Genomic DNA, 26,954 nt, shown 5'->3' on the forward strand with positions numbered 1-26,954 from the left:
ATGTTTTGAAATAAAAAATTTTAAGAAAAATTAGACTAGCCTAATTCAACCCTGGAGTTCATTATCCAATCAATTAAATCCCACCATTGTCACTACAAAACTTTAGGAGCTCAAAACCCAAGAAATGTAAGGGGTCTGTTCAGCAACCATTCTACCTAGTAATTCTTTCATTAACCTGGGCGAAGAATGAGGAAATTACAAAAAATCATGTCCGCCAAACATGACCCGCAAAGACCGATTCTCCATAGCCCTTCAAAATGGGGTGCGAGTATCAGATTTCCACCCATTTTTTCGAAGCTTGGTGGAGTTGCTGTGGGATATTGTGATTCTCCCGCTCAGCACTCTCGGTTGTCATAAACTTAAAAAGACTGTCCCTTTTACTTCAAAGACAGTTTCTAGCATTCGTAAGATTAAAAAGGATAAACTTAAAAAGACTGTCCCTTTTAGTTCAAAGACAGTTTCTAGCATTAGTAAGATTAAAAAGGATACTGACCAGTGAGGAATGCAAGACTGAAGGGAGCCTTTGCAAAAATGAGATGAAAGGGCTCTCCCATTGGCTGCACGTCACTCTTAAGTGTAAAAGTCAACTAGCGTTGAATGCACTTTGGTGATGTGCAGCCAATGGGAGAGCCCTCTCATCTCATTTTTGCAAGGGCTCCCTTCATTCTAGCATGTCTCATGACCAATTTATATAAATCTCAGCACTTGTGAAAAATTCATGATTCTGAGCAAGGAGTTAACATCAATTGTTCGAAAAGTATACATATTCATTTGCAAGTCCTTACAGATGAAAGAATACATATAGCTCTCAACACCACATCCATTAAGTTAAACAAGTTTGATAAGCATTTTTTGCTGAAGGTATCAATGACTATGCATAAAACAATTCTTGATATTTCAGGGAGATACCCTACCAACTTGGTGTTACAGCACACCTTGTTAAGCAGTTGAAAGCTGAATTCCAAGCCGTGCCTCTTATAAATGTGTTCGGATGGATTGAATCCACGGCATTTGATACTGAATTCACTATAGCATTGTGTTTGAGTCTCCATCTTGGGGTGGTCTCAATGAGATGTTTGGGTGGAATCAAGCCATGGAATTTGATACTGATTCACTTACATTGCGTTTGCGGCCCCACCTTGGGGTTGTCTCAATGAGCTGATGAGGGACTAGCCTTCTCTCCCGCTTAGTCAGTTTACGGAATTTGCTGACTCTCAGTCTAGCAATCTCCGCCTCTTCATCATCAGTAATCTCCCTCACTACCACAGTCAGCCTACATTCCGGACGCACCTTAACCCCACTTCTCCCTTTGGCATGGTAAGAAACTCTCTTTTTAAAGAAGCCTTTCCCGACGAATGCTTCAGCTGTGGGTGAAAAATAATAATAAAGAAGAGATGGTAAGGGACTAAGGGCAAAACAATCAGCATTTCTAGTGAAACACTAGTATAGAGTCAGCTGGAGAAAGACACGGAATGTAAATTTACCAACAAGAAGACGATCAGGATCCAACCCATGATTATGGCTTGCATTTGCACGAGCTGAGTTTATAACCTGCACCAAACAAATAAAAGATTCAATATTGAAAGCTCCGTGTTGAAATTTTGAAATTGGAGGAAAATAAGGTAGCAAAGATTACAAAATCAATCTTAATTCATAGTGAGCCAGAAAGTCTATGTACACAAAACTAGAAAGGGTAATTTTGTAAACCACAGGAAGCTCAAGAACAAATGAAATTTGATTCTTTCTATTTTCAAAACTTAATGCAACTATGACTTGGGTGGAAAATGCTAAAAAAGAAAGTCACTTTTACGCTCCTTTCTAAAAGATACTTATTGGGCCCCACTTTGCCTCATTTACATGATCAGATCCGTTGATCCAAACAGCAACCATAAGGTTACCAAAATGTAGTTGAGACTTGAGAGAACCCTGATCAGAAGATCCCAAGGCCCTTGATACATCAAGCCTAGTTTCGGGTCTGTCAAGAAAAGCTAAACCATTGATTTTTGTAGTCATTTATCTTATGCATGGAGTGTTGAGTCAGGATACCATGTTGTTCGCCTCAAGATGTCTACAAGATCAACGGCCTTGATCAACATACCCCCCTTCTTTCTTTTCCCTGTGCCCCGCTGTAGGACCAAAAATTTGTCTTTTACCATTGCTCGTAAAAGTGACTTTCGGCGTACTCAGTCTCGACTTGGATACAACAAATTGGAGCCACACAATATAGAAGTGAATTGTGAAAAGAATATAAAGTGCCAAAAAGAAGCAAATAAAAAGTAAAAATTGTAATTTATGAGTTGGCGAAAGAAATACAGCAGCAGAATAGGGTTTCCTATTAATTTTTTTTTCGACAAATATGTTCTTTTGAGAGCAGAATATATTTTCAAAACTAACTTGGAGTACTTATGTGTGTCATTTTTCTGATGACAGCCTGTGTTTGGTTTGTTTGTGACCGGCAAGAAAACCAAGTTATGATTAGGTCCAACATTTGGTATATCAATCCACGAGTGATGAATAAAGTGTGGCACCTGATAGACAGTCTTTGCAGCGCGCTTCACTGTAACTTGCAACTGCAAGAGTGCATCTTCAACACGCATTCCACGAACCAAAGCAGCCACCAAATTGACCTTCTTAGGACTCTAAAATTATCGTGCACGTTAAAAAGAATTAGTGGCAAACATAAAATAAGGATAATCAGAAGAGTAAAACATCAAACTGAATAGACATGTGAGCAAACCCTGGCCTTTTAAAAAACTAGCTGCATTCTGAAGTCAAATATATTCTCCTCATAATCACAATTCGAAAAATAAAACTAGAGATTTTCAATGCCTGGGTGGAGCATCATTATGATACAATTTACTTGAACAAAAGTAAACCGAAGAGGGCAAGGATGACAGTTTAAAACCACATATTGGCACATCAACATTGTAATTCGCCATACGAGTCATGACAAATCTAACCATAATGCATAATCAAAGCTAGAGAAAGTTTTATTATGTTCAAGAAGTCCATATAATCATGTGTCCAGTTAGAGACATGCTTTTGTCATTTTTTGCTCCCAAGGAGTACGTGAACATGCTCATTTTTCATCAAGTTGTATTGTTGTAGCAAATCATTAACAACTTACACAATGAAACTCATGACCGTATGTCAGTTCACTCATCTTATGGCACATTAGAGAAACTGATCTTATCTAGGCCATGAATGAATAGGTTACAGATCCGCCAAACATTATATTGCTGGATCCCATCCAAAGATATCACAAGTCCCAATCTTATAGGCATGAAGTCCATTTCATTGACAGGTTATTTCTATTGATTTCTTATCCCTGAATCTCAACCCCCATACAAACATTTATAGACAGATCGTTGTTAGAAATGGGTCGGAACCTTACCTCACCAAACAAGGCTCTAGCTGCAACCCTCAAACACAATCACTATGTCAATCATTCCCTCATCAAATATAGGAGAGTTTAGAGGCTGGGGATCGTTTGGCGGAAATCCTCGTGTGACTCTTTCATGTGTTCAGCCATTTCTTTTGCTTCCTCACTTGCATTCTTCGGATTAGGCAAAGGAATAAGTTGTAACAGTGACTTTATTTCCTTCCATAATAACATCAAATGGGCCATTCCCAGTAGGGTGGCCTCTTTAGCTGAATGCAAATTCAGATTTTGTATTTGGTAACATGGTTATAAGGAATCTTGGTCATGAAATTTTTTGTGGAGGCTGCGGGAATATCAACCAATGTTTTGAAATTATTAACGTACTAACAAGACAAGCAGATAATTTGATGAGACAGATGGATCGAGTTATGCTTGCAAAAAGGATTGGCTAGGGACACAATGACATAAGCCTAAATTGCTTAAGAGAATCCCACCAATCAACCTTGTTAGACAACCACATGGAGAATGGAGAATGGAGAATGGAGAAGAAGAAGCCGTGAATAGAGAACTTGGAATGCACGAGAGAAGAGAGTCGTTAAACCTCTCTAACGCACGCCCTAATTATATTTTTACCTTATAATAAGAAAGTTACAGAAATACACCTATTCATCTAACACTCCCCCTCAAGCTAGAATGTATATATCAGACAGTCCTAGCTTGTTACATGCATCTTTCAATTTTGCAGGTCCCAAAGCTTTGGTGAACACATCCGCAAGTTGATCGGCAGACCTAGTGAACATGGTGCAAATTTCTCCTCTTTGAATCTGCTGGCGAATGAAGTGATAATCCTCTTCAATATGTTTGGTTCGCTAGTGAAAAACAGGATTGTTGGCAATACAAATAGCTAACATGTTGTCACAATGAAACCGTGATGCTCCTGAAGGAGAAAAATTTCTGACAAGAAGGAACATAGCCAAATTAACTCTCCCTTTGTATATGACATAACTCTGTACTCGGCTTCTACACTAGATTTGGAGATAATATCTTGCTTTTTACTTCTCCAAGACACCATATTAGCACCGACAAAAGTACAATAACCGGTTGTAGATCTCCTGTCCGCTGGAGAACCAGCCCAATCAGCATCTGTGAATCCTTCTACTATCTCATGTCCATTTTTTCTTGAAGCATAATCCTTTTCCTGGCGTGCCTTTCAAGTATCGAATAATCTGAAGTACTGCAGCCCAGTGAGATGTGTAAGGAGAACTCATATGACTTACTATAGGATCTTGCTCAGTTTCTGACTCGGTTGCCTCTACCAGGTGATGTAGGGGAAGACGAGAATGGTGCCTTTGCAGACGAACAAATTTGAAGCCACAATAAGATGGGTTGAGCAATCAGGTGTAGGGAATGACAACGTCGTCATCCCATGAGTTTGAGTTAGTTTTGAGTTTTCTTTGAGTTTCAGTTACAGATGTTTAGTTATTATAGTGGGATAATATTCTACGTTTGATTTAAAATTATTTAATAGACATTTGAGGTTTTATTGAATAAGATTGCTCACCTTTATTAGGTTTATTTGGATTCCTCTCACATGTGTAGTTTGTTTTTTCAAAAAAAAAATCCTTGTATTTTTGTTTGTCTTTTCCCGTAGCGACCCAATGTGGAAATTGGGTCGTTACACCAAATCAGCCAACTCCATCTTCTGAAGTCTGAAGTCCTCATGAACTTAAAAAAAAAAAAAAAAAAAAAAACAAACATCATGTGCATTCTCCTCTCCTGATGTGGTTTGAGTCTTTTTTTTTTTAAAGATGATAATTTTATTAAGTAATGGTTGGGACAAGTTGTCCCCGCCAATATACATAAGCGGATAAAACCAAGTACACCATAGATGGTAACCCCAATACAAATTTCAACGAGATGTATCAAGTAGGCTTGTGGTAACTATGATCTCGCCCTTATGCACCCCTGACTTGGCAAGAACATCCACCTCCTCATTAGATGTTCTTCTCCGGTGCTCAATACGAGGTTGTAAGACCTTAATGAGGTCAAGCACTTCAGCTATTATGTTCTAAAGGTGCCATGGTCCCGGCGAACTACCCGACGCTCATCCAACAGCATTAGTTAACTCCCCCTCCACTATCAGAGACCTCAATTTTTTCTCATAAGCCCACCGCAGTCCAAATAATAGGGCCTTGATTTCTGCCTCATTTGCATCGCACTGACCTGCTGGTCCAGAATAAGACATAATGACCGTTTTGTAGTTATCTCTAATTAGTCCTCCGATCCCTCCCCTACCAGGGTTACCCACAGAGCTTCCGTCAAAGTTCAGTTTAAGCCATCCCATCGTCGGAGCCATCCATTTTAGTTTGGGTTTAGTTCGAATTGTTCTTTCCCAAATTATTGCCCACCAATTCCGTATTAAATCCCCCACACCATATGGAAGTTTCTTCTTATTCCTCGCCCAAGAGATCCATTCCACGTTTATGTCCGTACCAAGTCTCCCCATCGACCTTTCTTGATCCTCAAAAATTCATCTATTCCGCTCTTTCCAGATGTTCCACACGATAGCATAGGGAAAAGTGAGCCATAGTAGTTGTCTGATCTCTCCAAAAGGTCCCCCTATCTAGTTCATAAGAAGCGAAGAAATAGATTGTGCGCAGACCCAGCACATCTCAAAAGCTCCTATAGCCCGGATCCAGATTTGGTAAGCAAAAGGGCAGTGCAACATTAGGTGATCAAGGGTTTCCTCACTTTGTCGACAAAAGACACAAATACTAGCAAGACTGAAGTGTCTTATTTTCAAGAAGTCGCATGTATTGATTTTCCTGTGAACCAATGTCCACCCAAAAGCAACCACTCTTGGTGGGGCCACTGAGTTCGAGATGCGTCTCTTATCAGATTGTTGAGCAGAGTTCAGCTCAACGAAGAAAGATCTAGCCGAGAAGGTCCCATACGTTTTCGGTGCCCATACCAACTGATCATCTTTAGAGTTGGAGCAGTACTCCAACTCTAGTGTTCTAAGTAATTGCTCCAGATCCTGAATCTCCTCATCCTTCAGATTCCTTCGAAGACATATGTCCCAAAAACCTCTTCCAAGATCTCCTGCTCGACATAGGTAATCCGCCACCGATGCCTCCTGATTAATTGCAACTCGGTATAGTCTAGGATAATCAATCATGAGGGGAGCTTTCCCACACCACAAATCTTTCTAGAATCTGACCTTGTTACCCCTGCCAACCTTATATCTGATCCTCTGATTGAAGTCATCGGACACCGAGGCAATCGATCGCCATAAGCCCGATCCCTTCCTTTGGTTCAGACTTTGAATTGTCCAGTCATCCCCACAGAACCCATACTTAGAGTCAACTACCATCCGCCAAAGAGCCTTCTTTTCATTCCCATATCGCCAAAGCCATTTCCCTAAAAGTGATTTATTCCGTAATCGAAGCTTCCCTATTCTCAACCCACCATCTCTTCTAGATTTTGTAACTGTATCCCAGTTAATCAGATGCCGTAGCTTTTTCGATTCTCCTTTACCGTCCCAGAGGAAATCTCTTTGTAACTTAATCAGATGCCATAGCTTTTTCTATTCTCAACCCACCATCTCTTTTAGAGCCTCCACCACCATGATGAAAAGATATGGAACAAGCGGGTCACCCTGACGCAACCCCCTAGAACCCTTAAAGAATCCTTCCGCAGATCCATTAATAAGAATGGAGAAATTATTGTTTGAAATTAGCAACCGCGTCCACATCCTTCATTTGGTGCCAAAACCCATTTGATCCTGAACAAAATCAACCGCCTCCCAATCAATATGATCATAAGCCTTTTCGAGATCCACCTTGAGTAATAACCCAGCTTTACCACTTCGTCTTACTGAGTCAATAATCTCATTTGCAATTAGAAGCCCATCCAAAATTTGCCTGGAGTCCACAAAGGCAGCCTGAAAAGGTGAGATGATATTGCCCAAGTAATTTTTCACCCTACGGGCAAGTACTTTGGATACAATCTTCAAGATACTGTGAAGTAAACTAATCGGTCTAAAATCTTTAACCCCTAGCACCCCTTCTTCTTTCGGAATCAAAGCTATGAATGTTTGCTTTAGCTATCTCACTGATTACTCCTTTTTCTTGGAATTCCATAAAAAATAACATAATATCCTTTTTCAAAAGTTCCTAGAATTTTTGGAAAAAGGCCATTGGAAAACCATCCGGTCCAGGTGCTTTGTCACTTGCCATTGAGAACACTGCCTCCTCGACTTCCTTCTCTGTAAAGTCCCGATCTAACCAGATCCTCTGACCAAGAGAAATAGTAAGAAACTGAATCCCTTCTAACTTGGGATGCCGGCAAATTGATTGCGAGTAAAGGGATTGGTAAAATTCGACTATCGTCTTCTTGATTAAACCCATTTCCTCAATTGACGAGTTCCCCTCCTTCAAACTTGAGATAGTATTATTCCTTCTCCTAGAATTTGCCATTTTATGGAAGAATTTTGTATTCTTGTCTCCTTCTTTAAGCCAAGTAACCCTTGATTTTTGCCGCCATCGAAATTCTTCTCTTCTCAAAATTTCTTCGTAATTTTCCAGAAGCAGTAACCTTTCCGTTTTTTTCGGTCGAAGAAAGTGAGGTGAAGCTTTCTTTTCGGTCCAAAATTTCTAGTGCAGTAGCTCGCTTGGTTTACTCGTCCAATGATTTTTGCCAATCTTTTATTTTGAGTTTTAAGGCCTAAAGTTTTTACACAGAATAAAGCATTTCCATCCCTGTATCACGATGCCTTCCCACCATTGTCTAATAAGTTCTTCTATTCTAGGGATCTCCAGAATGTCAAGGCAGAAACGAAATGGTCGAGGCCCTCCTGAAAAATTCGAAATCTCTAGGACAATTGAATTGTGGTCAAAAAGAAATTTTGGGAAGGCCGGAGTTATCAGCAGAAAGCGATCCTCCCTACGCGAGGTGAGAAGGACCCGATCTAATCGACACATAACCAATCGGTCCTGATTGTTTGACCATGTATAAAGGGCGCCATCCAATGGCAAGTCCACTAGCTCCGTATCCTGAATAAACATAGAAAATTTCCTCATGCTGGTAGATATTGAGATTGCGGTGCTTTTCTCTAACGGATATCTGACTGCATTAAAATCTCCTCCAAGGATCCACTCTCTCCCTGATGGTTATCCTGCAATAACAACAATTCCTCCCAAAATTTCTCCCTCTCCCGAGCTCTTACTGGGCCATAAACTGCTGTAAAAAGCCACGACTCCTCCCATTCCACTGAAGCAAAGATGATATTAATAGAAAACCTACCAAGTGTAGTTCCTTGATTAACAAATTTCCCTTCTTTCCAAATCACAATAATTCCCCCAGCAGTCCCTACTGATGGCAAAGCAACCCATTCCCTATGATTCCGCCCCCACAGTTTGTTAACTAACTGGTCAGTAACATCCATTATTTTGGTTCAGTAATGGCCACCAAATCAAGATTCCGATGATACACAAAATCTCGAACAAGTCGTGTCTTTTTTTCCTCCCCCAATCCTCTTATGTTCCAGAAACCCAATCTCAACGAGAGCGAGGATTAGACTCCCGATTAAGGAAGAATGGGTTATTAATAAGAAAGAGACGGCCTTAAGGAGGGATTCGTGGGATGAACCTTCCCCCAATGCCGAAATGAAATTTTATCAATTGGATCAAGCTTTTGAAATGGCCTTTGCGAAGAGTTTTGGAAGCTCACTTTATCCGATTTATCCGTAGCTGTGTTACCCAAAAACCGAAAGGTGGAAGATGATGACTCACCTTTTTGTATCCATACGCTTGTATTATACGAGACTCTTTTCTTGAAACCGGTCCCACCACCGCTATTTCTTAAGATACCAAGGGCTTTACTGACTTTCTCTTCCAGATTCTTTGAACCTTGAGACCTGCTCCTCTCTCCAGCTGTCCTTTGATTAGAGTGTTTTATCGGGACCGGTTTTTTATTTTGAAATTTGAAATCTGACCAAACCGCTTCCTGACTGTCTCTACTGTTCCCTTTCTCCGAGCTGGGTCCCACTCTGAAAGCTCTCTTTTCAAAGTTGACTGTTGTAACAGGACTTGAATCAACGTGAAGATCTTCCCGGCGATGCTCTGAAATCGTCACCGGAGATGGGAGGGATTCTTCTAGCATCTCCCCCGATTCCGAAAGCGGATCTTTCTGAATCTCCAATCCAATTATGAAGAAGGAATCTTGGACCTTGAGACGGACAGATGGAACTCGTAATTTCCATTCTCATGTCAAAATTCGCGCCGATGCATATTCCATACTTTGACCATTGTTTTGCTCCATTTTTATTTCCAGCACCAGACCAAGACATTTTCCCAAAGCCTCAACGGTGGAGGTTGCCCACACATGGGAATGCCATAAAAATTAACCCAAAACTCGTCTTCGCCTTGTTGATAAGCCGGATTCCATTGTTGAAGAGATGAAAGGTGATCCCCATAAGCACCAGCTCCCTTTTTAAGGACCTTTTGAGCGATCTCATCACTATCAAACATGAAAAGAAATTCATTGCTGGCTAAGATACTAGGATTCGAGAGAGATGGAATACCCCAGCAGTTCTTGGCCCAGTTACAAAGGTTCCCAGCACTCCAATTATTTTCCTTCGTTCTTCCTATCAGACAAGCTTTCAAAAAGTGTCTCCTCTCCTCAATCTCCTTTCCAGAAATTGATAGCAGAGGAAGTCCGTTTACCATAGAAGTTTAGACCACCCCCGAGTCCGGCCACCCTCCCTTTCTGTTATCAAGACCAGCGTAGGTTACCGGTTCCATTCGCGAAGGATTCTTTCTCCCCTGAGCTTTAACACCCCATCTGCAACTTGTCCACCATTTCAAATTTAGGTACTCACAATTTGCACACCTCCAGTCATTTTTATCCCACCATCCCGAGTTTGAACGTTTCCCTACTTTTCCTTGGTTAAAACGCCTCCCTTCACCAAGAGGCACCCAATTCGTTCCAGTTGCCCTCCTCATTTTTTCCAAAGATGTCTATAACTTTGGGGTATGTGGTTTGGGTCTTCACTTAAATATTGTGGACAAATGCAAGCTTTGCAATTACCTGTAATCAGTGCCAGGCTGGTGGTTTTGAGAAGTTGGTTGATTTAAACAATTGCTGCAATTTCTCAACTTTTACACAGAGAACTTGATACCCAGTGTCTGCCTTGTCATGACCGAGGTACTGATGAGCAGCCTTCCCTTAGACTTGGGGGAACAAAAAAGCACAACTGAGAAATGCAGACAGAACAACTCACATACATACTCCTTTGGCAGTTGCAGTTGTGTTAATCAGTTAAAAGAGTCGCAACAAGTTTCCAAAGCAGGAGAAACTCATATTGATGCTTCCAAGGAACATATGGCTAGTGTTGACGGCCAAGCCTCAAAGATTCAGAGGGCAGAAGAAATGCTAAAGATCATGTTGACAGCTTCAAAAGATGTGTTCCCCATGAAGAATGACTCTCAGTCTGCTCAGTGAATAGTATGTCTGGGGCAATGTCAAGGGAAATCACAATATGAGTGGTGAGCAGAGATATTGGATGCCAAAAGAATGATTAAGGATCAACTTGTAGATACTGTTGCTGAAGGGTTTGATTGAACTTGTCAAGAAACCGAGTCCTTGAAATAGAAACAGATGTCTAATGTTTGACGTGGATGATCTGCCAATGTTCAAATGAAGATAACAGCAAGGATTCTGATACTGAAGAATCAGTGGCTGTACATTTGTGAACGGCCTTGTGTATGATTGCCTGACATTGAAAAATGTTGTCATCTGATGATGCACTTGGTAGTGTGACTATATACACTTCAGAAAACATTCAAGGAAAACATGGGACTGTATACATGGTCGGAAAACATGGGAATATATGGACTGTAAAAAAAGCCAAAGAAATATGACTAAGTGCTCAGAAATGCAGAATAACAAATATAAAAAATAATAATCCAAGCAGTACCCAAACTTGCCCCCCAAAAAAAAAACTGAAATGCATACGGTCCTTTTCTCCACCAAGACATGAAAAAAAAGAAGAACAAAAACAGTCCTGATCAGTCCCTAGAAATGTTGGAAAACAGAGAAATCAGCTCAAGAATTTCAAACATCCCAACGGAACTCACCGGTGTTTTCCATTCTTGGGGTTATCAAGAGTCAGAAAAGAAACACATTAGTCAAGATACTCTCTGCAACATGAGATCTGCATGATGACAATGTAGCAAAACATCTCAGAGTGCAACATCTGAATAGGACATGCCCTCAGGATGTTGATCCTGATTTGGTTGAATTGCCAACATCAGCACTTAGAAATGGTCTTGCTCAAACTGAATATGATGGTTCCTTGGTTGGTGATTCAAATACTCCAGAAAAGAAGCCCAAAATGTTATCATCATAGTAATCGCTCTAAAGCTACTACCACGGCAACTAAAGATGAAACTAGTCGTTTGGAATCTCCACGACAATCAAGCCAAACAAGCTATTGAGAAGAAGAGGGGATGGAAGAGGGGATGGAAGATTAATTCATCTATGAAATGTGGAGAACTTTGATTATTATCGATTTGACAGTGAAAAAATAAGCTGTTGAACAGACAAACCAAAATAATGGTTACATAAAAATGCTAATGTCTACCTACCAAGGAGACAACTGTGCCATTAGAAGAAAAAAAGTGGATTGAGCTTCATCACCAACAGGCTTACATGATGAAACTCTTAAATACTACTTCACAGTCCCGTAGCCAAAGCCATAACCTCTGCTCTCGATCCTCCCCAAATCACTATTCCGATCACAAACCCAACGTGACTTGCAGTATTACAGATCCATCCAGAACCATACCAAATCTTCCTTTAAGAAAGAAAGCGCACACAGTAGTTGGTTATGTTTGTTTCGTCAGTTCTACCCCAGCCCGCACTGATCTGGTTAAGGGCCATCAAATGTGGCGGCAGCAAGGTCATCTTATGACTTAGCAGCAGGGACACCAAATGCCACTACACGGGCACAATAAATGCCACAACAGCAACCCACATCAGCTCGAGCAGAAATTTCTACACTCCCACAACAGCTGGGTCGACAAAGTTTTTCTAATGGTGAACAACGAACAGGTGTTTTGTTGATTCAACTGCAGCTCCACATGCAATAAATGGTGGCCACCATAGTTAAAGGTTAGGCGGGGCCGACCAGCAATGGGTGCACCAGGAGAAGAGAATCTTCTGAATAAAGCATCACTCCGTGATAGCACCACCCCAGTATATTCACCTCCACGATCGTCTCTTTATCTTAAATTTTCTCTGACTATCCTTAAAGAAGAAGGAGAAAATATGAAATCAGGATAATAATCCAACAGATTAAATTAAATTCAAATCTGTAAATCCAAATGGCACGGTTGCCTAAAAAGGGGGCGCCTCAAAGGGTTCCCCTGCAAATTAAAGCATCATAAATTAGCGCAGCTTCCCCCGGAGGGCTCCCCTACCGAAAAGTGGCGCAGTTCGCCCCGGAGGGCTCCCCTATTGAAATGTGGCATAGTTCCCCCGAAGGGGCGCAATGCCGAAAAGTGGCGCAGTTTGCCCCAAAGGGCTCCCCTGCCGAAAAGTGGGGCAGTTCGCCCCAGAGGGCTCCCATGCCGAAAAGTGGCACAACTCGCCCCAGAGAGCTCCCCTGCCAATGTGGTATGGCACCTGTGGAAAGGCCTCACAAAGTTTATTTATCACGTGCAAAATGGCTTCCATTGCGACTAAAAAATCTCCTGCAAAATTGCTTGCTTAAAATCTTGAGATCTCCACTCCTCACAAAGATGGCCGATTTTGTGGAAATCTCTATTCGCCCTGCACAAAAACAACGATAGGTTATGCACAAAATAATGGTATGTTAAGTACCGGCATGAATAAAAATGGGACTCGCTACAATGGAATCCAAGAGAAACAAGAGCCTCAAAGGTCAATAGATCGTCCATTCACCATAAAGATTTTACATAAGGCAAGTTCTACATAGGTTCAAAATGAAACAAATGTTGTGAGAGCAGTGATCAATGACTGGTATGGGTATCCGGGCTATGAGCCAGTTATCCTCATCAATCACCCAGTTTTGACTCTTGGGAAGGTTGCTTACTATACCGTCTCCTAATGCCACATCTGAATTCATTGACTGCTCTCCATCTCTCAGTGAAGTTATCAAGATCGATCCATGGGGCATTCATGCAGTGTCTGATGCTATGACAAACTGTTTCTACTGACTTGGATATGGACAGTGAAATCCGTGCTGCTCGTTTGTCTTCTTCATCCCTCCCATTTCCAAGAAAAAAAATGCAATTAACAGAGAGCCCACTGGAGCAAAACCCAATGAAAATTCATTTATTTCTGAGGATGATGGCAACCAAAGACAAAATGTTTCAGAATCCATGACCAAGCCTGCTGCTGTAACCATATGTTGGTCTATAGAGATGACAAGTCCATTTGCAAGCTTTGAAGATTCTGCTTCGAAATTCTCATACAACAGGAACAGATTGATCCATGAATTGTGATCCTTCACGAGAGCTTAAAATCCAACCTCATCCTGATATTGTAGAACACAAACTAAGAGATCCAGGCTCCTGAACCTACATTATTTCCAACAAAATTATGGAAAAAAGGTGACTATCAGCAGGAAGTGTGAAGAAAACACAGATCACGCAGGCTAAAAAACAAAAACAAAGGCGCAAGGGCTGGTTTCAGAAAGAAACATTGAAACAAAAAGAAAGAAAGAGATCTGTTTACTCTTCTCACAAACCAATTCCATCTGATAACAAGAAAAAAGTGTATGGGGGAAATTGAGAAAAGAAGGAGATTACGGATCACAGCTAGTGATGGAGATCTTCTACATGCCATCTAGCTCCGCCACTTGCGTTCACCATATCTGCTTCTCGAGAAAAACAAAACAGGCAAGCACCAACTGACCTTGAGGCTTCAACTAAGATAAGAACAACAACGCACGGCTAAGGTTGCATTCAAACTTGTCTCAAGAGGCCTATGAATGCCTCTGGATAGTGAGAAAAGGGTGTCTATACCAAACCCACAGAAACATGATGCTTACGCTTCTTCCAAGGACTCAAAGGGCGATAGAAGGGACAATTTACTAGTTTCGAGTAAGAATCTGAAAGGCCAGGTTCAGGTTTCTTTGAATGTTGATAACAAAACACTATTTGGGGCCTCACATGTGGTGAAGTCTTATAAAATTGATTTCACTGCAAAGAAGAGGAAGGTGAAAGAGTGACATAAGAGTCGGTCTTACTCGGAGACCCTTCTGAGTAACCATCGAAAGCGGGCGTACGAAGGAAAAGAAGATAAGAGTGTCAAAGTCTGAGGGAAAACAATCCAGTACAAGTAATGCAGATGGCAAAACTGATAGAAAGAGTAGGGTAGCCAAAATTCTATTAACTGGAAGCAGAGACCCATAGCTGATGGAACAAAAGAGGAAAACATAGGTGGTGATGAGAAGGAGCACTCTGGGAATCCAGTTGCTTAACACACCCTGATGGAATGGATTCATTGAAAAAGGATTTGGGTTATGCGCAGCCTTCTATGGCAGCTTCAGAGCCTCAAAGATTCGTTTAGAATAGGATGGAATGAGTTTTGGAGGACTTATAGAATAAATAGATAAAGAAGAAAAACTCTGGAAGGACTCTTTGTGACTCCAGTTCTGCCAGGATTGAAATCCTAATCTGTTTCCTTCTATATCTCTATCTCTCCTCTATTTTCACCATTTTATTTTAAAGTAACTAACCCACGAATCTTGCAATGTCTGTCCATTCCCTTTTTATCTCTATGAGCATCAGATTGAAAAAATTGGAATTCTTTGAAGCCAAATTATATGCTATGTATAAAATGGTGGACCCCACCCTTTAAAACAGGAGACTCATACGATCTTATCACCAAGTCTCCTCTTTTATTAAAGCTATCTTCTCCCGATGCCTGTTAGATTTAATTAAAATGAAGTGGCCCACTACATTAATACAGAAGGTTTAAAATTGTGGATTTCATCATGATGGGCCTCAACAAGTTATGGGCCCACTCAACCAAAATTTGAAGAGAAGATGTCAGTCTGTATCTCCTCTCCTTACCAAAATCAAATTGACCATAAATCATGGTCTCCTAAGGTATGGAGGAATATTGAAAAATAATGGGCCCCATCATCAAAACATGGAGTAAAATGGGCCCCGTCTTTATATGTGGGTGAAAAATAGGGCTCTATTATTCCAAAATATAAGATGCAGATGGTAGTCCCCACCTTATGAATAGGTTTGGGAAGCTAAGGGCCCCACTCATCAATACATGATGCTCAAAATAGTGGACCACAGTCATGCTCTTCAAATATTGTACGGCAGCACAAAGTAATGGCTGCACACCACATGCAAAATAGCAGGCCCCACTACATCACAAACATTCTTGTAAAATACAGGGCCCACACATTGCCGGAAAAAAACGGGCCGCATAACCGTACAAAATATTTCGGACCCAAATGGGGTTTGATCCAAGACAACTCAACAATAGAAAAAATGGTTGGCCCACTCATACAAAATACAAAGTAAAATAGCGGACCCCATACATAAAAAACGTGGACCCTACCCATGTCTAGATCGAGTGGAGTTTGTGGGCCCTACTATGAATCATGATGTGCAAAATTTAGCACACATCAAAATAGTGGGCCCCACACATGAAAATATAAGGTTCAAAATGATGAGTCGAACATGTTATACCATGAGGGCCCCAAAGGGTGCGATCATATCAGCACAAATACACAGGATTCCATCAGAACTCCGAAGTTAAGCGTGCTTGGGCAAGAGTGGTACTGGGAAGTCCACATGTTGCACTTATGTCTCTCTTTTTACCATTTAAAATAATGGCCCCGCACATGAAAATATAAGGTTCAAAGTGATGACACGAACATGTTATACCATGTGGGCCCCAAAGGGTGCGCGTTCATATCAACACAAATGCATTGGATCCCATCAGAACTTTGAAGTTAAGCATGCTTGGGCGAGAGTAGTACTAGGATGGGTGGCCTCATGGGAAGTCCACGTGTTGCACCCCGTCTCTCTTTTTAAAGGGATGTGGTGGCAATTGCCAAACCACTTCAAAGGAGTTCTATAAATAAAGGGAAGACCCTTTTGGGGATGGGATCTGATCCAATCCTGGCGAGAAAAAAAGCTACACAAAGGGGAATCGGATCTTTTGGAAGAGAGAAAAAGCTATTCGAAAGGAGAAAAAGAATGAGGAGAAGAAAGAAAGATGAGAAAAGATTTGTGGCACTAACAGTTTCTCTTTCTTTTCTCTCTCTCTCTCTCTGTTTTTTTTTTTTACAGACTTCTTCTAAAAGGTTCCAGAAAGGAGATAAGTAAGAAGATCTTTCTCCTTCGAGAGAAAGGAGAAAATCCCTTTAAAATCTCTTCCAGAAACTTTCTAAAGGTACCTTTAGGATCTCTTATCAGAGACTCCCTAAAGAAAGAAGACCTTTCTCCTCCAGGAGAAAGATGATAAAGATGAAGGTTTCCCAAAAATGACAACGAAAGAAAATCCCTTTAAAATATCTTTCCAGAGACTCCCTAAAGGGAGAAGACCTTTCTCCTCCAGGAGAAAGAAGATAAAGATGACAGTTCCCCAAAGGGAAGGATGAAGAAATTCCCTCCAAGACAAAGAAATTCCATCTAAGAGGATCTGTTCACAAAAAATCAGATCTTTCAAAAAGTCCCTCTTTCTGGAGGATAATTTACCAAAAGTTGTCTTTAGGTAGGGAACCTCTTGATGGATAATCAGAGGTATTTTCTTTCTTCAAGAAATGTAATTAACGGCCAACAGAGCCGGAAGTGTACGATCCCTACCAGAATTAATAAAACCTCTTCTCGCGAGAGAGAAATTGATCTTAATGCATTTTATGTGTGTGATTCTCTTTTTCATGATTGCGAAATTTGTTGCCACAACTAGCAAAGCAACTAGACAAGGAAATTTTGTAGAACTTTAATTTATTTTGGTTATCACTTGTGTTCTTTAAGTTTTAAAAGAAATAGTCATAAGACTATTAGGCCATGGCAGAAATAAAGGCATGTGCAAGTAGGACGAACCTGTTTTATGCCCTTTAAAATTGCTTGGACTTTTGAAGGTTTACTAACAACAGCCTGGTCTTCTGTTTTCCCAGTATTTAGTGCCAAGACAGGTGTCAAAGGAGATGGGACAGGTGTTACTTTCGCATCAGAGGATGACTCTGCTAGCAATTTCCTTGAACTGGAGATTCCCTGCAGTAAAAAAAATACAATAGCAGATTGAAATGTAGAATTCACATGTAGAAAGTCATGAAAGCAGCAAAACTATAATGCAAGCATTTCCATGGTCCGTTTGAGTAAAACTCATGGGTGAGAGAAAAAACAAATAAAAATATAATTGTAAACACAGATTCTCAGTAACGACCATGCAGTACATTGTCCTAAGATATAATAGCACATAAAATGGCCCCTGGCAATGATTTAATGTGCATAACATGGGGGACGGGGATCAATAGTCACATTCACTTACCAAAAGAAGGGCAAATAAATGGGGACTGGCAATGATTTCAAGTGCGTTACATGGGGGTCCGAGGTTCAATAGTCACATTTACTTATCAGAAGAAGGGTAAATAGATAGGGCCCAAGCCATTTCCCTACACTTAAAATTGACTTTAAAAGCACGAAAACAATGCAAATTTATGCGGAAAAGAGTAAATTATCAGATATAGGGCCCTAAACTGAAATTTAAATTACTACAAAGTAGAGACCAAGCAAAGCAATGAGAGAATAACCATTTCCTAACATTCACTGAAAAGTATATCAGACCGACAGATCAAGTAAGTATTACCGAGACTTGCAGATAATGATTAAAAGGCCGCGGAATGATACCAGAAGAAAAACCCCATGCGCTCTGTGGAGTGAGAAATTTGCCTGCAATAAGAATGCATGTCACTCAATAGTACACTTAATCCAGGGCATCTCAGGACGCATGAAAGAAGAACAGGCCCAAGGAACAACAAAACCATTACTTCTAGGTCTCTAGATTTCAGGTAGATAAGATCATGAGAACACCGGTAAGAAATAGAAAAGCATTACTACAAGGTTTTAACATGCCACGACCCACGGAGGCCAAAGAACTCCTAAGATATCAATAGTCAAATTTCAACCTTTACTTCTAGAGAAAGTCATTCTAGTGTTTTTCTTTTAAGAAATTGTTGTACTCTCTCAAAAAAAATCTAACGAGAATAAATAGAGAAAAACATTCAAATTCAAATGTCGATAGATTTCTCAGCATACTTATGAAAGAAAGGTTACACAAAATGCTTCTCATAAGTTCTTGAGAGCTATGGAATATGGATTAAAGAATCTCTCTGAAGTCTATCATATGGTTAAACAATGGCACTCCTCTTTGGCACACTTGTATTTGTATTCTCTCTATTTCATATTTTGGATACAAATCACAAAACAAGGCTGTATGCTTGCAAATGTTGTTGCCAACGGTTGGTCCTTTATTTCCATTCAAAAAAAAAATAAAAATAAAATAACTGTTATTCCCTTATGACGTGACAGTCAACCTTCCATTGGAGAATTTTTGCTTCTTTTGTTCTAATGAAATATCTGTTTTCAATGAATTGAACAGAATTTCTTAGTAGATTAGAAATTGTAAAGTGAGAGCAAGTAGAGCACCGTGAATAAAATTAAGCTTCATTACCTAATAATAGAGAGGAATTTGTCTGAGCACTAGAAAAGTTGAAACGTGCACTACAATTTTGCTGCACATTATTGCGCACATGGCGAAGTATTGACTGTAAATGCCTCTGCCACCCCACCATAACTGCAAAAGCTAAACAACATTTTTAACCAAAAATCTTCATCAAGAAGTTGAGATCGGATACTTCCATTTATAAAAAGGAAAAGAAATAGTCAGTTAGAATAAGAGATATAAAAATAATGCACAAAAGCAAACCATCCTAAAGATTTTCAAGTATGTAATGCGAAATAACCTCTGTTAAGAACACAATCACACGAGGGGGCAAATAACACAATAAAATCTTAAAATCGCAATAACTAAAATGGCAATTGCATGTGTCAATAGCAGGACTCATTGTGGGATGCCTGAATTTTGAAACAAAAAGAGGCCGCTGTCAGGGGCTCAGATGCACCAACGTAAATGTGATGTTTACCCCAATTTGCAATCCCCACACTGATATCGGATTCTGATGAAACGGAAGCAAACCCCCAACACCATTGCATTAATTTGATATAATATACATACGATAAATATGTGTGTGCCTGTGTGTCTCAAAAGCACACTTGATTGGTCACAACTTAAGCACCGACAGCTAAAAAAGCAAACTCAACACGATAGCATTGATGTGCTCTCTCTCTCTCTCTCTCTCTCTCTCTCTCTCTCTCTCTCTCTCTCTCTCTCTCTCTCTCAAAAGCACAGTCAATTGGACACAACCGAGGTCCCAAGACGGACAAATCTTTTCTTTTAATGCCACAGGCAAATATTTTGTTACTCGGCTGATCCAGCCAAGACACAGCAAAACTCAACAAGTCTAGGAAAACCAGGCGAAGTTAGTATGGGTTAGAGTCATACAAGAACACGACCTGGTTTTAGGCTGAATTGAATCAACTCACCGGACTTGTCCAACTTTAAAGTTGTTATAAATTTTGGGATTTACTGCTTTATTTTATATTGTTATACGAGTAATTGTTAGTGCCTTATCATAATAGGTAAATATTAAGTGAAGTTCTTAGTCAACACAGTATATATCCACAGTTCTCTATACATAATCATTTGATTCTAAAACATTCTCATTTGATTCTAGAACATTCTCACGTGCTCAAGATTTCCCAAGTACTCCTTTGAAGGGCTTTGTGCATGATATTGATAACCATTCTTTCTTAGTAAGGAAGATCGTTAGTTTTGTTTGATATACATACTTATACTTGACGGAGAAAGCATAACAGAAGTATCATAATTCCCCTTTTCTTTCAAACAAAAATTCTTTCAATGTTTTCTTGTTTAATGTTTCCACGCCCATAAAATGCATCAAGTAGAAACAGTTAAATTTGTTTTCCTTAAGAGTATTTGACATTGCAAAGTAATGGAAAAAATGGTTATTTAAACAGTTAAACAAGTTGGAATTTCTTCCCCTTTAGCTCTTTGTAAATTACACAAATATTACAGTGAAGACAGAATTTAGCGAATCCTTTCTTAGCAGATGAAAATAGGACGAGCCTTGGCGCAACAGTAACGTTGCTCCGTTGGGTTCAAGTCACGGAAACAGCCTCTCTGCAAAGCAGGGGTAAGACTGCGTACATCTAGCCCTCCCGAAACACTGCAATGGCGGGAGCCTCGTGCACTGGGATGCCCTTTTTTTTCTTAGCAGATGAAAGAACCGTTGTAATTATTGTGATTTATGTTTCTATTTGTACAAAATCCAACAGAAAAATATTATAATCTTATACCCATTGTAATTATTTTGATTTATGATTTTATTTGTTGATAACAAATAAAATCGGAAAAATATGCAAAGTAGATCCTACAAAAAAACAAGAAACAAAAAACCCAAAAAACTGTAACTTCTAAGACCAATATTAAAACACAAAAATAAATCTAGAAAACAGTCATTAACTTGTAACGATAAATTCTCAGCAAAGAACATGAAACAATCTTCAAATATCTTTACAGTCACATAGCATAAATTCACTGTTAACTAAATTATAACCATAAATTCACAACAAAGAACACGAAACAATCTTCAAACACATAAACAAAAATAGAAAACAATCCCTAACTTGTAACCATAAATTCTCAGCAAAGAACACGAAACAATCTTCAACCATAAACTCTCAGCAAAAAACATGAAACAATCTTCAAACATCCATTTTTTTTTCAATGGAAACAATCTTCAAATATCCTTACAATCACCAAGAAGAGACCATAAAAAAGCTGCTGGAGTTATACAAATTGACACTATCCATCAAATATCTTTACAATCACCAAGAGGAGACCATAAAAAAGCTGCGGGAGTTATACAAATTGAAACTATCCAGCATGCTCACTGAGTAGCTGTCGCCCAAATTGCAAAAAACTGCACAAATTGAAAAAAAAAGTAGTGGTCGTGCAAATTGACAATGGCCAATATCCTGGCTGGAGTGGTGTCTTGAAACCATCCAACATGATCACTTCAAAAATGTCTTCCAAATTGCTGAATCAGCAGAATAAAATAAACGTATACGGACTTAGAAATAACAACTGCTTTTTTATCTGCGTACATTCACACCACGGACCATCTAAAATGGCAGCCACAAGAAAAATTAAGATTATCATGTGGATCGCTCAACCTCTAGACTGGAGATAGCACAAACTAGCTAATATAGTACACATACAACAGACAGCCTGTTAAAGCGCCCACAAGTACAAATAATAATAAGGGTGTTTGGACGCAAGTAAAACCTTTACGAAGGAAATAGACTTCTGTGGAATTTCATTTCATATATATTTCAGGCGACAAGAGGTCCACCCAACGCAGCTACTAGAAAAAGAACATCAAAAAACAAAGGACCCTTTCTTATGCCTAAACCCTAGGAAAACCATAACTTAAAGTTTGCTTCTACAAGCGTAAATGAGACTATGAATAGAAAACATTTTTTTTGAAAGTTGAAAATTTATTGTCGGGAAATCAAGACGTACAAAAGAGAGGGACAAGGTGTCCCAAATACAATAGAGAAGGGTTCTGCATACCCCTGTAAATCACCTAATAAATCAGAAACAGTTACAATGGTATTAAGAAGTTCAACCCCGTTCTTAGCTAAGCCATCCGCCATCAAATTGGCACTTCTCTGCCAGTGCACAATAATGGGGTGGAAGTCCCGAATTAAATCCCTAATCTCATCTAGAATTTGGTACAATCTCCATGGCCCGCCCCCACGGTTTGATGCCCATGCAATCACATTCGTCAAGTCTCTTTCTATGATCAGGGGCCCAATATTGTGAGATCTATACCACTTCAGCCCAAACAATAACGCATGCGCCTCAGCTTCGTTAGCGTCACACTCCCCCGCCAATCCGGAGTACGTCATTATAGTGCGGCCACGAGAATCCCGAATTACACCCCCTATACAAGGCCTGCCCGGATTTCCAAACGAACTTCCATCAAAATTCAGCTTGAAACAGCCATCAGCCGGCGATGCCCATTGGGGAGCTATCTGGTCACGACTCCTCCCTTCCGATATGACAGTGATGAAATTTCTGAGAACGATGCCCGTGGAGTAAGGAATGGCGGCTGCAGTTTTAGACCAAGAAATTATGGCAAGTTTGGTCAATAGAGCGACATGGTTCCACCTTCGTTCTTTCCCTTCGAAGATCCTGCGATTTCTCTCAGTCCAAATGTACCATACAATCGCGTAGGCCACATTGACTGGCCCAAACAGTCACGGAAGATGTCCCTCCAGTTCAGAACTACCTTATTAATTCTGAATTCAGATGCCGACGAGGCGACGATACACCAAAGAACCTTAAGATGTTAGACCATCTATTGTGCGAGTAAGTGCAGTGAAGTAAGATATGATCTAGTGTCTCTTCTGCCGCATGACAAAAGACTCACCAACTTGCCATTATAACCTATCTCTGTTTTAATCGATCACAGGTGTTAATACATCTGTATGTGACTGACCATGTGAAACCCATAATACGAGGTGGGATGAAAGATCGCCATAGCCAGGCACGTTTCGTCTTCATACAATGATACGCTGATAGTTTCACGAGGAATGAGCGAACTGAGAAACCCCCATCCGGTTCCGGCATCCATATGCATCGATCCTGTTCATGTGGAGAAATATAACATGTAGATAGGGATTGTAATAAGTTTGCATAGCTTACAATCTCTGTCTCTTTACGATCCCGCCTCAGCCGTATATCCCATACCATCGTTTCACTGTCATCCCCACGCTCCATATTGTTTGCAACAGCTGCTTCCAGATAGGATGCCAATCTAAAAAGGTCCGGATACGCATCACATAAGCGTGATTCGCCCAGCCATAAGTCCTTCCAAAAACGAACATTGTTACCTTTTCCCACCCTGAATCGAACCCATGGCAGGAAATCCTCTCGGACCGAATTGATAGATCTCCAAGCTCCCGACCCTTTACCGGCAGGTAGTTCACGGCTTACCCAATCACCCCAGCCCCGACCATACTTACCACCAATGATGCTATGCCATAGAGATTGTTTCTCAATGCCGAATCTCCAGAACCACTTTCCCAGTAGTGACCTATTGCGAAGTTTAATCTTGCTAATGCCAAGTCCACCTTTCTTCCTTGATTTGCATACCTTGCACCACTTCAGCAAGGGTTTGAGCTTCTTCTCTTCCTGTAACCCCTCCCATAGAAAATCCCTTTGAATCTTTTCAATCCTTTTTGCCACCTTAGCAGGAATTTTGAATAGTGACATGAAGTATACAGGCAAGTTTGATAGCGCAGCCTTAATTAAGGTGATCCTTCCACCAAAAGAGAGGTATTTCTTTTTCCAGGATGCTAAATTCCTCTCGATTCTTTCAACCACCGGATCCCACTGTGCATGATTTGGAATACCAAATCCTAAAGGTAATCCAACATAACTGATTGGGAGATTTGCTTCCATTCATCCCAACAAGGAATAGAAAACATCAACTCATGATTTTCATTTTTCCTTCCTCTATTGTCTGTATTGATGATGGTATTGATTGGGAGTGTCTATACTTCTTGTATCAACCATATCGGTCGCAGTCTTTCGTTTCTTTAATAAAATTATCTATCATTTAAAAAAAAAGATATTGATAGGATGGGTCTGTAACTGGATTCAGGTCACTACTATTGCTCTTATTAATTAGGTCAAGATTTTCTTTTTCTTGGAATTGCGTATTTGATTGATAGTTATTACTTTGTTGTTGTCCATGGAAAGTTTAATGCTAAATTGATGTGAATTTTGTTGTTTTTAGCTTGTAAGGCTGAATAAAAAAGGACTTCCGAGAAAAGTTTTTAATTTTGGGTAAATTCAGGATGAAAAAGAATTCTAGAAATATGGCTTTGTGTGTTAGATCATCCTCTCTGACTCCATTAAATCGAAATTAACTTCCATGTGATCCATACACTAATCAACGTGAAGGAAAAACACAGTAAAGATGGTTAACCGTTTCCAGAAAGAACCAGAACATCATAACAAAATATATCAATTTAAAGCCAAAATTCCATATCTTTCACCTTGTAAATATATAAAGTGGGGGATCTTCCAAATAAATGTTACAGAATCTATAAAATATGAGCAATCAAAATATTATTTCAACCTTAAACAGTATCCTAAGCCATTACATAAAACACAAGAAACAAGTATGTAAAGCAACTTAAAACAAGATGAAAAACTAGCTAAATAACAAATCAAACCAAAAGATTGCAAACCTTTAAGGCCTATAAAGTATAAATAACAGAGAAGAAAAAGAAAACCTAATGAGGCATATTTTAGAAGGTAGTCCATATATGTATGCATTGCAAACTTGCCAGGGAGGCATGAAGTAAGATCCTAAGAAGATTTGGTATTGCTTGGTTGTTCCCAAACAAGCTCATGGATTTGTTACTGGGTTTGTTGCCGGCTCCATGGGAGCAGAAAGGAAAAATATTATGGAATGTATCTTTCCTAGCAGTTATATGGGTCCTATGGAAAGAGATAAATGCTAGAATATTCAAAGGTTATTCTAAGCAATCTCATTATCTATGTTGTAAAGTGGTTTCCCTGGTTGTTTCTTAGGTTAGATCCCTTCCATGCTTTAGATTCGTTTCCACCTTTAATATGTGGAACGGATGGAAGGAGGTGTGCCTTGTGGAGAAAAAGTTGAAGGTTGTGCAAGAATGGGAACCTCCGCCTCATGGTCAGCTGAAATTAAATTTTGATGGATAAAGCTTAGTGCACCCCGGTCATGCAGGTGTTCTTCAGGGTGTGCTGAGAAACAATTCTGGAGGTGGTAAGGGCTTTTGCGGCTCCCATTGGGATCGCTGATGCCATGAGGCTGACGTGCGGGCAGTGCATAGAGGCCTTAAGCTTCTAGATAAAGAGTCCCTTGATAAAGTAGTGGTGGAAGGGGATTCATTAAATACAATTCACTGGCTTAATGGCTCCTCTCCTTATCCATGGAGATTCGCTCGTTTCTTTGATGGGATGTTTCATTGGATTGGGCCTTCTTCTATCGTTTTCCATCATGTCAAAAGATTCGCAAAGGTAGTGGGTGATAGCTTCTAGGGTGGGTGTGACTAAGGAAGCTTTGGAATTATTCGACTTCCTACCTCCCTGAATCTGTTCTTCGTGATTGTTTTTGTCTGGCATCTTTGTTTTTACTTTTTAATATCTGCTTGTACCGACCATCTCGGTCTTTTCCTTGTTTAATGAATTTTCTAGCCATTCAAAAAAAAAAAAAAAAAGAAGAAGAAGAAGAAGGTAGTCCATGCTCCATGAACTACCAAAGTAATTCACCCTTGTCCCTCGTACCATGTGCGCACAGATTGAAACCAGTCATCCAATAGTGCCCATCATGAATGGCTGATGATCTAAAAACCTCACAGTACATGATCCCAGCCATCTGATCGACAGACTACAAATTGGGATCTTTACAATGAAAATGACGAGTCGTTCAAATAAAAAAGCAGAAGTCCAGCCCTCAGACATCAGGGTAGCCGCTGCGATAATTAGGCAGTGCTTCGTGCATGAGAAGCACCACTTCAGTATGCACATTCCACACGTACAGATGAGATTGCATGGACTACCAAATTTGATGGTCCTAAATTTACCATCCATATTTCCACACTAAATATGCATCACCCATAGACATCGAATCAACATGCCAGTGAGCAAATAGAAATTTCAATTCAAATCTAACTGTAAGACTAACTGCTAGAAAACACAATCTCCGAAATAACTAAGCTGAAGAACTCAAAAAAGAGAGTGGGCAAACTAGATTAAAGAAACGAATCAAAAGAAATCATTGCAATTAAAGAAGGATCAATACAAAGAAACCCTAATCATAGAAGCTAAACCCAAAGAAATCTTTTGCATAGCTTAGGAAAAGAATCCCATTTTCAAGATTCAAGCGAGCCGCCGAAATCACTTGAAAAAGAAATAATAGATCCAAGAAAAATAAAAAATGGATAGCTCCTTCATTTCAAGGAAACGATTTGAACAGAGAAAGAATGCAATGAAACGAGAAAGAAAGATTAATACAAGCATACCCTTAAAACATATGAAATGTGTTACGAATCAAGGAAAAACAGAAATAGCAATGAGACAAACGAAGGAGATGGCCTTTTACCTTTCTGATTTCGTGAGATGAACTATTTAGGAATTCAAAGACTCCTAATCTTCCACAGTCTTTGCGATCTCCACAGCTGCAAGAGCACACGAGCCTCAGAGCTCCAAGGGTATTCGGAAGAACCCTAAACCCTGGAAAATGAACCCGCAATGGCAACCGTTGATAAGTGTTTTTTTGGAATGAGCCTGACAGCCATCATCGTCTTTT

The 26,954-nt window shown here is 40.0% G+C and overlaps 1 protein-coding gene and 1 pseudogene across 2 annotated transcripts; one reads left to right on the plus strand and one right to left on the minus strand.

Annotated features, from left to right (window-relative positions):
* Positions 1-722: 722 nt before the first annotated feature.
* Positions 723-26,954, minus strand: LOC143860440 (uncharacterized). 2 transcript variants are annotated; one of them, XM_077371087.1, is made up of 7 exons: positions 26,748-26,954; positions 19,115-19,237; positions 18,251-18,333; positions 17,485-17,655; positions 2,529-2,639; positions 1,485-1,551; positions 723-1,364 (listed from the first exon to the last, which is right to left on the minus strand). In XM_077371087.1, the coding sequence occupies exons 2-7, from the start codon at positions 19,233-19,235 to the stop codon at positions 1,087-1,089; spliced, it is 831 nt and encodes a 276-aa protein (XP_077227202.1). In that variant the 5' UTR covers positions 19,236-19,237; positions 26,748-26,954; the 3' UTR covers positions 723-1,086. The 2 variants fall into 2 exon arrangements, with proteins under 2 accessions (XP_077227202.1, XP_077227201.1); XM_077371086.1 differs by having other exon boundaries at positions 19,115-19,246.
* LOC143862821 (5S ribosomal RNA) lies at positions 16,338-16,456 on the plus strand (annotated as a pseudogene).

Source organism: Tasmannia lanceolata, unplaced genomic scaffold (assembly GCF_043159265.1).
Source record: "Tasmannia lanceolata isolate RefF3 unplaced genomic scaffold, GAP_Taslan_0.1 ptg000037l, whole genome shotgun sequence".
NCBI lineage: Eukaryota > Viridiplantae > Streptophyta > Magnoliopsida > Canellales > Winteraceae > Tasmannia > Tasmannia lanceolata.

Coding starts and splice junctions, on each gene's coding strand:
- LOC143860440 (XM_077371087.1), bottom strand. CDS start 19,235: ATGGTGGGGTGGCAGAGGCATTTACAGTCAATACTTCGCCATGTGCGC. Junction 17,656..18,250: donor ATCATTATCTGCAAGTCTCG/GTAATACTTACT, acceptor TTTTTACTGCAG/GGAATCTCCAGTTCAAGGAA. Junction 2,640..17,484: donor TTTTAAAGGGCATAAAACAG/GTTCGTCCTACT, acceptor CGATAATTTTAG/AGTCCTAAGAAGGTCAATTT.